We start from the raw sequence: 14,719 nt of genomic DNA, 5'->3' as shown, positions 1-14,719 counted from the left end.
GAAGTTGCAAATTTTTATGGGAGTAAAAAGCCTCGTCTTTGTCCCACAGAACAGCTGGTAGTGCCGAACTGCTGACCTTGAGTTTGTTGTTGTTAAGTGCTGTCGAGTCGATTCCAACCCATAGTGACCCTGAACATGGTTTCCGAGGCTGTAAATCTATACGGGAGGAGAAAGCAGAAATACTCTTTCTCCCGTGGAGCAGCTGGTAGTTTTGAACTGCTGACCTTAACGGTTCACAGCCCGATTCATAACCACTACGCTACCAGAGCTCCTTAGCACTGCTATAACACAAGCACCGCAAGTGGATGGCTTTAATAATGGCAGGGCACCAGCTCTAGAGGAAGGCTCTCTCTCTCTCTCTGGTAACTCTAAAGGAAGATCCTGGGTTTTTTCAACTTCAGTTCCTCAGTGTCTTGGGGACCCTTCATGCAGCATGGTATCTACCTTGCCCAATCTGTGTTTGCTCACTTCTGTTATCTACTCTGCTCTTTTACATTCCAAAGTGACAGGCTAGAGCCTTGCTGTGGTGCTGGAGGGTAAGCACTGGACCACAAGGTTAGTTTGAACTGCAAGATTGATGGCTCAAATTCACCAGCCACTCTTCACAAAGGCTATACAGGGTCATTATGGAGTCCTGGTGTGGACTGTGGGCTAATGCATCAGACTGCAAAGTCATTTGAACTGCAAGGTTGGTGGTTTGAGTTCACCAGCTGCTCCTTGGTTGCTATGGGTCGGAATCGATTCAAAGGCACTTAACAACAACATGAGTCAGAACCAACTCAAAGGCACTTAAAGACAAAGAGAACACATGATATGACCTAATTAACATAACAAAGAAAAACCATGTTTTGTTGTTGTTGTTAATTGCCATTGAGAGTTACATTGCTTCAGACTTATAGCAAACCTGCATAAGGGTGATGGGTTTGAATTGCTGACCTTGTGTGGTTCATACAGCCCCTGCATTCCAGTGCTTATCCTAGATTGTCACACCAGGACTCCAATAGAGTTATGTATAAGGCTTAGGCTTTACCACATCTATTTTTGAGGATACAATTAAATAAAAAACAACTGGGGAGGCAGACACTTAAGATAATTTTAGAGAGATGCTTGGAAATAAAGGAATAGGATGTTGTGAGGAAGGGCAGCTGCAGAGGGGAGAGGTGGGCCCACTGGTTAAGCTGGGGTAGTACAAGAAGGCTTATGACACTTGAACAGAGATTCATTATTTTATAAAGTACAAGAGCCATGTAAGTCAGTAAAATGGTTAGTCTGTCACAAAGGGGCTTCAAAACGTTCATGGAAAAAAATGGAATGAAAAGATCAGGGAATCATTTCACAAACTTTTTGAAGCCCCCTTGTATTTTAATAAAAATCGCAGATGTGTAAAGTTTTCTATTTGGAAAAGTTTATTTTCAAGTTTGGAGTCACGGTATGGCGCTGGAGGTTAATTGCGCTGGACTGCAAAGTCGGTTTGAAACACAAGGTTGGTGGTTTGAGCTTACCAGCAACTCCTCAGAAACCCTATACAGGGTCGCTGTGGGTCGGAACCGACTCCATGGCACTTAAAAACAACAACCACATTTTCAAGTTTAGAAAATATTTGTCATTGCGTAAGAATTTTTCCTCTTGTCTTAGGATCAGGAATCAGCAAAGTTTTTCTATAAGGGACCAAACAGTAAATATTTGAGGCTTTTGGAGCTGCATGATCTGTTATATCCTTTCACCTCTACCACTGTAGCAGTAAAGTAAAAGTAGACAATATGCTTAATAATAAGTGATGTGGCTGTGTACCAAACAAAACTTTATTTACATTGGTAGTGGGCTAGATTTGCAGTTTGCTAGTGTAGTGGTTACGAATTGGGCTGCTAATCTCAGGGTCAGCAGTTCAAAACTACCAGCTGTTCTGTGGGAGAAAGATGAGGCTTTCTGCTCCCGTAAAGATTTATAGCCTCGGAAACCCTGTACAGGGTCGCTATGAGTCGGAACCGACTCCACGGCACACAGCAATTAGATGATCAATTTTAGACATGGTCTGTTTTATTATGTTTTCCCACCCACACACTGTTGTTGTTGTTAAGGGCTACCAAGTCAGTTCCGACTCACAGCGACACTATATAGGGTTTCCGAGGATTGGCTGGTGACTTTGAAGCGCCAACACTGGGTTTAAACTGACTTTGCAGTCCAGCACATTATCCTGTAGCGCCACACCAGAACTCCACCCCACACACTCACTACTATACATGAAGGAGACCTGGTGGTGCAAATGGTTAAGCGCCCAACTGCTAACCAAAAGATTGACAGCTGAAACCTCTCCAGCGGCTCTGTGGAAGAAAAGCCTGGTAATCTACTCATGTAAACATTACAACCAAGAAAGTCTTATGGGGGCTAGTTCTACTCTGTCACATGGGGTTGCCAGAGTCGGAATACACTCAACGGCACTTAACGCTAACAACTGTATGTTCTCTAGGCTGAGAGAGTGACCAGGATATTGAGGTTATCTTCTGAAGGGGAGTGTAAGCTGGGCTTACTTGCCCTGAGCTGGGCCAGTCTCAGATTTTAGGGCAGAGGCACAGGGACAAGCACCTTTTGTAGCTGTTTCCTCTCTTTGGAGCAGCCACATGACTGTAACAGCTCGCTCCCTCCTCCCCCCCACTTCACATCTCCAACACCCTCTGCCACACACAGCGTTGGACTCAGTGCTGGGCTCTGCCCTCTAAAGGACAATGGATGTAACTCTAAAGAAATGGAGAGATTTCGAATTGACTTGGAAGAGCATGTAAAGATTGCAGAATGAGTCAGTACCAGTGACCATAGACATGGGTGCCAGCTATACCGTCCGCATTTTACAGACAGAAGAGCCTGACAGGTCCACAGTGCCTCTCTACAGATAACAGAGAGCTATTGTAGCGTAGTGGTTATGAGTCAGGCTGCTAACTATAAGGTCAGCAGTTCGAAACTACTAGCTTTTCCACGGGAGAAAAATGAGGCTTTCTGCTCCTGTAAAGAGTTACATCCTCAGAAACCCTATGCAGGGTCGCTATGAGTCGGAACCAACTCCATGGCACACTACCACCACCACCATTGGGAATCCACACAAGGCAGTGCCTTCCCCAGAGACCACCTCTCAAAAGAAAGGCACAGAGAAGGTTAAGGCTCACTCACCTGCCTCCCTGACCCCATCTAAGTAAGATAAACACTAGTGAAAATAACGTTTGCTTATAAATAAGCAGTCTGTGTGGAGAATAATTAGGAAATTTTAAAAAGCTGGTAAGTATCCTGAATCCAGTTTGGTAATGTACTGATCTTGAGTAAGGCTTATGAATGGGAGCAACAACTCATAAAGTCCTGTTTCCTCTTTTGTTATTAGTTATGATCCAAACAATCAATATTTATTGAGAAGCTATGAAATGCCAGGCATTGTGCTCGGTGTCTATATACTCGTACATTGTATGGTATTTTCCTTTCAAAACTGCCAATTACTGAAAGGTGCATCTGAATGACAAACATATGTGGGGACTGCATATGTTCCAAGGATAGCCAGGTTCCCTAGGATTTTCACAAATGACCAGCACTTATGAAGGTGTAAGTTCTTATTTGAATTAACAGATCCTTTTTAAATAAAGACAATAGGCTTCTAGTTAATGGCTTTGTTAATTCTTCTTCCATTTCTAGATATGATACATACTGTGTTTATTGTTGATAAATGTCATCGAGTCAGCTCCAACTCATAACAACCCTGTATAGGGTTTCCAAGGAGTGGCTGGTGGGTTTGAACCAATGACCTTTTGGTTAGCAGTCCAGTGCTTATCTTATAGTACCACACCAGGACTCCATACCATGTTTGGGTGCATGTATTTCAGAGGCCGGTTTAATAATTTCCATCTGTTCATTAGGAGGAAGTCCTAAGGGATGCTGGCCTCATATTACAATCTCTTCAAAGTATGACCTTAGCGCCAATTCAACAGAGCAATGCAGAATAATGTGGAGGTGCCCAGAGCAAGAGCAAACTTGTGAATGCTGAGCAACTTACAGCGAAGGGGTGGTAGGGGGGAGCTCCGCGAGGCCCTGCTGGTGGAGGTAGCACAGACAGTCCTGTAGAAAAGATGCCAAGTGCACTGAGGTTCAGCCCTGGGATCAGATTGGCTTGTTGCTGAGAACAGAAAACAGAGAAAGGAGATGAGGGAAAGAGACTAGAAAGACGCCATTGTCAGGACCACGCTCCATCGCTTGTCAGGACAGCGCCACTGACTCCTACCTAGTCAGTCTTGCCCTGGTCTCATGGCCAGGTGCTGGGAGACTCTGTAAATCTTAGCTAGATACTGGCACCTTCTCATAGCTTCTGTGTCACCCTGGGGAAAGTCTACACATCCTAGCATGGCCACCGCAGCTACCCATCTCTTGCTAATCCTTCATCTCCACTCTGCTCACTCCTCTACAAATACTCTGCCCACTCTTCCACCTCTGGGCTCTTGCCCATATCGTCTACCCTGCAACAAGCACATGTCTCTCCCTCCCCACCTGGCTACATCGTACTCACTCCAGGGATCTCACCTGAGCTTAAGCATCACCTCTCACAGCAGGCCTTCTCTCACCCCAAAGGTGCCTGCTCAAGTGCCCTTTCCTGCTCTGCTATTATTCTCAGGATTTCTTAAGTCACACCTGTTATATGCAGTTGCAATGCCTGCTGAAATCTCTTTTTCCCTTTTAGAATACAACTTCCTTGTGGACAGAAAGTTCTTTACTTAGTGCTTAGTACTCAGTGCTTGATACGTAGTAAATACTTGTTGAATAAATACGTTCTAAACAAACTGGGTGAATCGTTCTAACTCCATCCAGGGAAAGCTTAGGCCGTTCTTTAGGACGCCACATACGTAAACCCCATTATCCAGGGTCCAATGGTTCACAGCTTTGGCTTTTGTGATTATGTAACGAATTAGTGTGTCTCCCCTTTAAACATGGGATGCTCACACAGACTGTGTCACTTCTAATTACACAGCACCCAAGAGGCAGAACCCCACCTGGTCTGTGTCCAACCTGCCCCCAACTTTGTCTTGATGAAAACTAAGCAGTTCTCTAACATTTTCTTTCTTCTTTTTAAATCTGTGATCAGGGTCACTCAGTAACTAGCAGTCTTGAAGAACATTTGGAAAAGTAGACCTGGGATCCTGACCTTTTCCCTATTTGTGGTACACGATGTAGACATTTTGTGATTCACCTATCAATGCCTAACTTTGGTACAGACATGAACAAATCTAAGTGTGGTTGGAGCACACACAAACTTTGTAGCTTGCCTGAAATTCAGAGAGAGAGATGTTTATGAGGAGGTCAAGAGCCAACATGAGGAAAATAAGATTACTGAATGATACTTGCTACAGACAAATTGACCCAAATGGTGGGGAAGGTCACATTGTAGTCTCTTCTTCCATGTCCCCTTCCTTGTGCCCTTGATTACAATGCAGTGTGGACAGTCTAGGGATGGGCTGGGAGCTCTGAATAAGAGGATAGTGAACAGTGCTAGAATGAGGGACCGAGGGCTTAGCTTAGGCAAATTCTCTTCTTGGTCAAAATGTATGGAATGTTATCACAGCTTGGATTTACTTCAAGGTAACCCACAGAAAGTGAAGACATGAATGAGGGTCCAGACGAAACAAATAGCCAGGAGTTGGTAACTGGATTATGGGTATATGAAGACTTAATATATGAGCACCCTTTCTACTTTTGTATATGTTAGAAAATCATGGTAACCAAAACCGTATTCCTCTGAGTTGAACTTGGGCTCTGCTGATGGCACAAATACTTTAAGGGTTTTGAATGCCAGGTTGGTGTCTCCCCCCGAGGATACAGAGACTTGGTAACAGAAACAAGAAGGGCAGACCCAAATCACTCTGCTAAAAGTGTTGCAGAGGGGTCAGGTGGTTGGTAACATTTATTGGATGATCTAAAAGTACCAATCAGCAAAACAGAGAGGGCAATCTGAAGTCAATTTAAAAATAGCTTATCTTGACATTAAAAAAATAACAAGACAATATTATAGAAGAGGAGTCCTGGTGTGGCGCTGTGGGTTCATGAGCTGGACTACAAAATCAGTTTGAACTGCAAGGTTAAGTGGTTCAAACTCATCAGTCGCTCTCCGGAAACTCTATACAGGGTTGCTATGGGTCAGAACTGGCTTGATGGCACTTAACAACAACAACAAATTATAGAAGAACTATCACAACTTTATAGGAAGCTTGGCAAGTAGAAAAACAATCCCACTTCCCTAACATATTAGCTATTTTCATTTACATATGTAGCCAGGCCATTTCAAGCCACATTCTTTTGCATAATTGTAACCTTAATTACATATACTTTTATACCTTTCTCTAGTTAATTAAGAAGAACATGGTGGGTCCACAAGACAGGTGCTGGACTGTGCGCAAGGTCAGCGGTTCGAGCCCACCAGCCACTTTTCAAGAGAAAGATGAGGCTTCTGCTCCCAAAAAGATTTAAAGACTTGGAAACCTAAATAGGGATGCTCTGAGTTGGTATCAATTCCATGGCACTTAACAACAATAAGTTCTTAATTAACATTATATCAGAAGCCTTTCCTCAGTTTGCAGATCTTCAACGTTACCATTTTTCATGGCTGTAAAAAATTTTGTCCAGTGCATTTATCACAATTTACTAGTGTGTTCTAGATTGTATTAATATGCCCTTTCCTCAAGAAGTCAGGGAATTCCACACATCTGTCCCAAAGAGCTTCCTCAATAACTGAACAGTAATTATTCCTGCCTGGCAACTAGCACCTTGGAAAACCATTGGAGAAGACAGCATGAGGCACTTACATTAACAGCCAGCATGTCATTTTCAAAGGCCTCACGAAGCTTCTTCATAATTTCTGTCTCGGCATTGGCACAAGCCTCAACTGTGCCCTTCACAGTGATGGTTCTTTCAGGGTTGTATATGCTCAAATCCTGCAACCTGGCCAATGGGAAGAAGAAAACACAAAGCCACTTTTTCAAAAGGAAAAAGAAAATTCCAGAACGATCACCAACATGTCTTGGTGGAGGATGTGGGGAGAAGTCTGGATTCTCTTATAACATACTGTGGTGCAGACTACCTGCCTTCTTGCCTGTACTCTTCCTAGTTACATGGAACACATCCATAATGGCAAATGTCTGACGGGTAAACACTTGACAGTGTTGGAAATAACTGTATCACTTACGATTATGTTCTCATTTTAGGGAAAAACAGATTAAGGGATGGGAAATATTGAAATGCTAAAATTCTCTACCATTTGGCACAATTAATATGACTGTGTTGCTTACGATGAAATAGTTATTTTGGTCCCTGTCTCATGTTCAATTTTCTTCAAGTTTCTGCCTTCTTTTCCAATAAGTCTTCCAACCAAGCCATTGTGGGCCAAGATTTTCAGAGGGATCTCTTCCAGACTAAAAAAACAAAACAAACAAAGAACAATTTAACACTTAATGTGGGCATTGTGCTTCTTCTCAAAAGCCATCACCCTCACTTCTTTTCTTGCTAATGGGAGCTCATGAACTTCGATCAGAAGTCAAATCACGGTCACTCTTTCTTGCCAGTAACTGATAGAAAGTAAGTTCATGGTATGGATCTTGTTAATGATATGAGAAGTTGGTTGTGTAACTTCAGAAAGCTTTTTCCTTGTCTTAAAAACAAAGGGGGTGTGTGTGTGTGTGTGTGTGTGTGAAGGGACAAACTCTCAAATTTTAAGTATTTTTTGTGTGAGGACACAATGTTTGAAATTGCTACAGCCATTTTGTCATTACCAGGGGAGTATCAGACATCCTAAGGATGGTAAAGAAGAAGGAGAGAAAAATCCTGGGTCTTCAAACTACTCTACCTTAGGACTTGCTGAATGACATAATAATGATTTCTTATTGCTTAGGTCACTTTTGTGTTTTCTGTTGCTTGAGCCCTAAAGCGTCTAACAGACACGTAACACAGGACGCTTGAAGACACTCCACTAAAATGTAGCTACCTGCAGGGCAGTTATTGTTGTCTGCTCTGTTCACATCTGAATTCTGAGCACAGAGGACCGTGCTTGGCACAATATTTGATAATAGAATAAAGTGCAAGTTTAGGTTTTGCTTAAATGTCACAAAGAAAGGTTTTTTCTGAAACTCCCAGATCTCTTCTTGTCCCCCCTAAAATACTGGATGAGTGACCCTAATTATATGCAGTCCCTGGATACTACTTTACACCACAGCACTTCTCATAGCTGTACCAACCGAATATAATAAATCCATATTTATCCCTATTCCAAAGAGAAGTGACCCAATAGAATGCAGAAATCATCAAACAATATCATTAATATTACATGCAAGTAAAATTCTGCTGAAGATAATTTAAAAACTGTTGTATATAACAGTACATCAACAGGGAGCTGACAGAAACTCAAGTTGAAGTCCGAAAAGAATGTGGAACTAGGGATATCATTGTTGATGTCAGTGGGTCTTGACTGAAAGCAGAGAATACCGGAAATATGTTTATTTGTGCTTTGTTGACTATACAAAGACTTTTCACTGTGTAGATCCTGACAAACTATGAATAACAATATGAAGACTAGGTATTCCAGAACACTTAATAGTGCTTGAGGAACTTGTACATAGACCTAATTGTACATAAGAGGCAATTGTTAGATCAGAACAAGGTAATACTGAATGTTTTAACATCAGGAAATGTGTGCACCAGGGTTTATTCTTTCACCATACATATTCCATCTGTATACTGAGCAAATAATCTGAGAAACTGTATTATATGAAGAAGAACATGCATCAGGATTGGAGGAGAACTTTATGAATGACATCACTCATTAACAACTTGTGATACGCAGCTGATACAACCTTGATTGCTGGAAACGAAAAGGATTTGAAATATTGATGAAGATCAAAGACTACAATCTTCAGTATGGATTGCACCTAAATGTAAAGAATATAGAAATCCTCATAACTGGACCTATGGTGTCAATAACTGTTTGTTCACTGAAGGTGTCTTCCACTGGGGAAGCTCTGTGAAAGAAAGGCCTACGTCTTATTCATGGTGGTAACCTCAGTCTGGAGCTGTAGGTTAAGCACTGGACTGCTATCTACAAAGTCAATGGTTCAAACCTACCAGCCAGCCGCTCCTCAGAAATCCTATGCAGAGTTTCTATGGGTTAGAACTGACTCAATGGTACTTAACAACAACAACCACAGGCCTCAGCCCAGTGCTTAACACTGTGTGGGCACACATAGTGACCCTATGCGCAACAGAATGAAATACTGCCCAGTCCTGTACCAGCTTTACAATTGCTATGTTTGAACTCATTGATGCTATGTCGATCTATCTCTTTGGGGGTCTTCCTCTTTATCATTGACCTTCCGTTTTACTAAGCATGATGTCCTTTTCCAGTGACTGGTCCCTCCTGGTAACGTACGAACTATGAGACCTGAACTCTCCCTATCCTGGCTTCTCAGGAGCCTTCTGGCTGCACTTCTTCCAAGACAGATTTGTTTGGTCTTCTGGCAATCCATGGTAGTTTAAATATTCTTCTCTAACACCATAATTCAAATGCACCAATACTTCTATGGTCTTCCTTATTCACAGTCCAACTTTCACACGCATGTGAAGCGACTGAAAATACCATGGCTTGGGTCAGGAGTACTTTAGTCCTCAAAGTGACATCTTTGCTCTTGAACACCTTAAAGAGGTCTTGTGCAGCAAATTTGCCTAATACAATACATCACTAGATTTCTTTACTCCTGTTCCCATGAACACTGATTGCAGATCTAAGCAAAATGAAGTCGTTCAAAACATCATTCTTTTCTCCATTTGGCCTGATGATTTATTGGTCCAGGTATGAGGATTTCTATATTCTTTACATTTAGGTGCAATCCATACTGAAGACTGTAGTCTTTGATCTTCATCAATATTTCAAATCCTTTTCGTTTCCAGCAATCAAGGTTGTATCAGCTGCGTATCACAAGTTGTTAATGAGTAGCATCATTTATAAAGTTCTCCTCCAATCCTGATGCACGTTCTTCTTCATATAATACAACTTCTCAGATTTTTTGCTCAGCATACAGATGGAATATGTACGGTCAAAGAATAAACCCTGGTGCACGCCTTTCCTGATGTTAAAACATTCAGTATTACCTTGTTCTGATCTAACAATTGCCTCTTATGTACAATTAGGTCTATGTACAAGTTCCTCAAGCACTATTAAGTGTTCTGGAATACCTAGTCTTCACGTTGTTATTCATAGTTTGTCAGGATCTACACAGTGAAAAGTCTTTGTATAGTCAACAAAGCACAAATAAACATATTTCCGGTATTCTCTGCTTTCAGTCAAGACCCACTGACATCAACAATGATATCCCTAGTTCCACATTCTTTTCGGACTTCAACTTGAGTTTCTGTCAGCTCCCTGTTGATGTACTGTTATATACAACAGTTTTTGAATTATCTTTCGCAGAATTTTACTTGCATGTAGTATTAATGATATTGTTTGATGATTTCTGCATTCTATTGGGTCACTTCTCTTTGGAGTAGGCATAAACATGGATTTATTCTGTTTGGTTGGTTAGGTAGCCATCTTCCAGGGCATAGACCAGTGAGCAATTCCAGAGCTGTATCAGCTCGTTGAAAGCTTTCAATTTGTATTCTGCCAATTCCTGGAGCCTTGTTTTCACCAATGCTTTCAGTGCAGCTTGGACTTCTTCCTTCAGTACCATGCATTCTTGATCATACGACACCTTGAAATAGCTGAACACTGACCATTTCTTTTTAGTACAGTGACTGTATTTCTTTCATATTCTTTTGATGCTTTCTGCATCAGTCACTATTTTGCCCATGCTGTTTTTGTTGGTAAGTGCCGTCAAATTGGTTCCAACTCATAGTGACCCTATATAGGGTTTCTGAGGAGTGGCTGGTGAGTTTGAACTGCTGACCTTGCGGTTCAAATTGACACTACAGTCCAGTGCATTATCCTGCAGTGCCACACCAGGATTCCTATAGAATCCTTCAATATTGCAAGCTGAGGCTTGAATTTTCTCTTCTTTTCAGCTTGAGATTTTATGGGCATTGGTTCTATGTGAATACTTACAAACCAACTTATAAATCAGTCTTTTTTATTATAGTCTCGTAAGTCATTTAAACCTAGGAAGGAGGACCGAGGATGGTGTTATTTATTAAGTTCTCAGTACCATTATAAATAATGAGAGAAGGCTTCCTCAAATTAAGCCATGGCACTGGGGGAATTCCAAATGCCCCAAGTAGTGGAAATCATTCATAAGTAAAAAGGTTAGAACTCCTTATGAAATCTGAGACTAGATTTACATTGTTCTTCTCCTAAGGGACAACTTCTTGGCTTTGGAACACTTATTTGACATTAGTCACCAAATTAATTATATATCTAATTCACCCCTTAATGCTTCTCCAGAAAACTGCCACCACTGACCACAAACACATTTTGCCAAACTGAAATATGGTCTTTTTATTGTATGGCCTATTTATTCCATTACCATTCATTTTTTCACAATACAAAGTCAACTGGATTAGTAAGAACTATATTTGCCTCTGTCATTAATACAGTACTTGTTATGCTGTGGAACTCTGAGAATTCTTCCATAAAAGAAAAGAAGAGAGAGAGAAGGGGAAAAAAAAAAAAAAAAAAGGAAGAAGAGTCAAGAAGTAATCACTTGGAAGCTAGTTTCTACAGCTCAAGGAAATGTCGGCCAATTTTCAAAGAATGCAAACAGTTTAGAAGCAATTGGCAAAAATAAATAAACAAATGATGGTTTTGAGGACAGTGTGTTTTCTATACCTGCACTGTAGACTAAAATAGCCATTAGTTACAGAGGTCACGTAAATTTACATTAATTAAAAGTAAACAAGGTGTCCTTTGGAAAGCATAATCGTTAAGTGCTGAACTACTAACCTAATGGTGAGTGGTTCAAACACTCCCAGGGGCACATTGGAAGTAAGGCCTTATTCCTGGTAGTAACCTCAGATCTGCTTCTAAAAGGTCACAGCTTTGAAAAGCCTAAAAAGTAGTTCTACTTTCCACACATGGGTAGGAATTGACTTCACAGTAACTAACAACAACAATAAAATTAGGTCTTCAATTGGGCCTAATTCAAAATTAGGCACATTTTACATGCTCAACAGCAACATGCAGCTAGTAACAACTTCACTGAAGAGTATAAACACTTCAATCACTCCTGGAAGTTCAGATGGACAGCCTGGGCCTATATACTCCTATCAGCAACCACTACCGGGCTTTCAGAAAGATGGCAGGCCAGGCCAATGCACTACAACAGACCCACTACAATAAAGATATGAGACACCACATGAAACAGACACACATTAAAATCCTGGAACCCCAAACTTCAGAGGAAAGGTTAGAGACATGGAATGAGTGCTTACTGGGAGGAAAAGCTAAACAGGAACTATGAGAGAGGGAGGCTGACAGGTAAACGGCAGGCCAGATGTGGTGTGACCACCTTGAACTTGTGTGAGCAGCTTTGACAACAGAAGATGGCCTGGCAGCAGAGATTCACACAGGTGGTGGGACAGCTCCATTTTCCTGTCCCTCTTTTCTCTTTTTAGTTATTGTATTCTTTTTCACTTCTCACTGTCTTTGTTTGTTTTTTCTTCCTTTATTATTTTCTCTTTTCATTGATGGTTGCTTGTATGTTTACTCTGTTTTGTTTCCTTGTCTGTGTGGTTTTCTCCTCTTTCACACACAAGAGGAGACAGAAACTGGGCCCATACAACCCAACCACAGTAGCACCCACTGCAGCACTCCCCACTGGGAGCCAATACCAGCTCTTTTACCACCTGATCAAGAGACAGCTGGTGTGCGTCTAGGTACACAGCAGCATACAATCATCAATTAAATACAAATACAACAGAAAAGTTTAGGTCACATGAATAAACAAGCGAGAATGGCTCAAACAAATGGCAAAGTTGCAGAGCCATAAAAAGTTAGGAGGAAGAAACTGTATTAGAACTAACTGAAAGAGAATTCAAAAGAATGATATTTATTTAGATACTTTCAAAGATTTCAGAAGCGGGCAATACAATGAAAAAGCAAAGGGGTAGTTTTGAAGCAACGGAAGACTGAATTAGTGAGCTTGAAGATAAATTTTCTCAATACTAGTATATTAGAAAAACAGAAGAAAGAATGAAAAAAATCTGAAGAAAGCATAAGATTTATGAGGGACACTATGAAGAGGTATAACATACGAGTCATCAGAATTCCAGAACAGGAAGAGTTGAAGAGTTGGAAGAAAACCTCCTTCACCATCATGAAAGATGAGAAGATAAGTATACAAGAAGATGAACGAACCCCAAACAGGATAGATGTCAAAAAAAAAAAAAAATCTCAAAATTACCAAGATATATCATAACCAAACTTTACAAAACCAAAGACAAGGAAAGAATCCTAAGAGCAGCTTGGGAAACACAAAAAGTTACCTACAAAGGAGAACCAATAAGACTGAACACTGGTTTCTCAGCAGAAACCACGCAGGTAAGAAAGTAATGGGATGGTGGATACAAAACTCTGAAAGAAAAATATTGCCAACCAAGAATCATATACCCAGCAAAGCTGGACCTCAAATACGATGATGAAATCAGGATATTTTCAGATAAACAAATTAAAGATATTTGTAATAACCAGACAAACTTTACAAAAAATACTAAAGGATGTTCTTTGGACTGAGAACCAACACAGCACGCAACAACCTGAGATTAACAAACATGACAATGTCACCCAGAACTTAATCCAGATATAGAAGTATTTCAAGTAAAACAATCCCACAAGACTAAAAATAGAGAACCAAAGATATCCATTTATAATATGATGTCAACTACAAAGCAAAAGGAGGGAATAGTGTAGAGACAAGACTTCCAAGGAGGACATCAAGTAGATTTCAAGCTAAAACAGACTGTTTAAAGCAAACAAATACAAATTAATAAATTATAGTAATTTTAATAAATGTAATGATTTATTAAAATTAATATATTACAATGAAAGAAAATGAACACACTTTCACATAAAAATAAGAGGATAACCAGAAAAAATTAGTAAACATTAACATACAGAAATGAAAATGAAAAGAAAACCCACCAAACAAAATGAACTCAGTGCAGAAAATGATGTGGAACAAAAAAACCTGCAGCACCACACACACATACAAAAAATACACATGACAAAATGAAAATGACAGCAATCAATTCATACCTATCGATAATAACACTTAATGTAAATTAATTAAATGCACCAGTCAAGAGACAAAGAGTAGCAGAATGGATACGAAAACTGGCTTTTTCAATATGCTGTATCCAAGAGGCACATCTAACACACAGAAATAGAATAAAAATCAAAAGATGCAAAATATATATCAAACTATGGCAATCAAAGGAGTCCTCCTGTAGCACTGTAGGAAAAGGACTCGATTCCCAGGTCTGTTTGAACTGCAAGGTAGAAGTTCAAACTCACCAGCTGCTCCTTGGAAACTCTATACAGGGTTGCTATATGGGTCGGAACTGACTTGATGGCCCTTAACAACAACAACAGCAAAACGAGCTGGAGTGCAATTTTAATCTCTTACAAAATAGACTTAAGACCTTTAAGATTTATAGAGGTTTAAGAGACATTATATCATGATTAAGGGTCAATAGAACAAGAAGACATAGATATAATAAAGATCTA

At 40.4% G+C, this 14,719-nt stretch overlaps 1 protein-coding gene across 1 annotated transcript in view; it reads right to left on the bottom strand.

Annotated features, from left to right (window-relative positions):
• The window catches only part of IGF2BP2 (insulin-like growth factor 2 mRNA binding protein 2), a 221,188-nt gene that overhangs the window by 18,113 nt on the left and 188,356 nt on the right, over window positions 1–14,719 (bottom strand). Inside the window, exons 8-10 of the mRNA XM_006869759.1 lie at window positions 7,308–7,430; window positions 6,825–6,960; window positions 4,031–4,150 (exon numbers count right to left, since the gene is read on the bottom strand). Of these exons, the coding sequence (XP_006869821.1) occupies window positions 4,031–4,150; window positions 6,825–6,960; window positions 7,308–7,430 (379 nt within the window). The remainder of the gene's footprint in view (window positions 1–4,030; window positions 4,151–6,824; window positions 6,961–7,307; window positions 7,431–14,719) is intronic.

This window comes from Chrysochloris asiatica, unplaced genomic scaffold, assembly GCF_000296735.1.
Source record: "Chrysochloris asiatica unplaced genomic scaffold, ChrAsi1.0 scaffold00135, whole genome shotgun sequence".
Taxonomy (NCBI): Eukaryota; Metazoa; Chordata; class Mammalia; order Afrosoricida; family Chrysochloridae; genus Chrysochloris; species Chrysochloris asiatica.
This window is presented reverse-complemented; position numbering and strand designations above follow the sequence as displayed.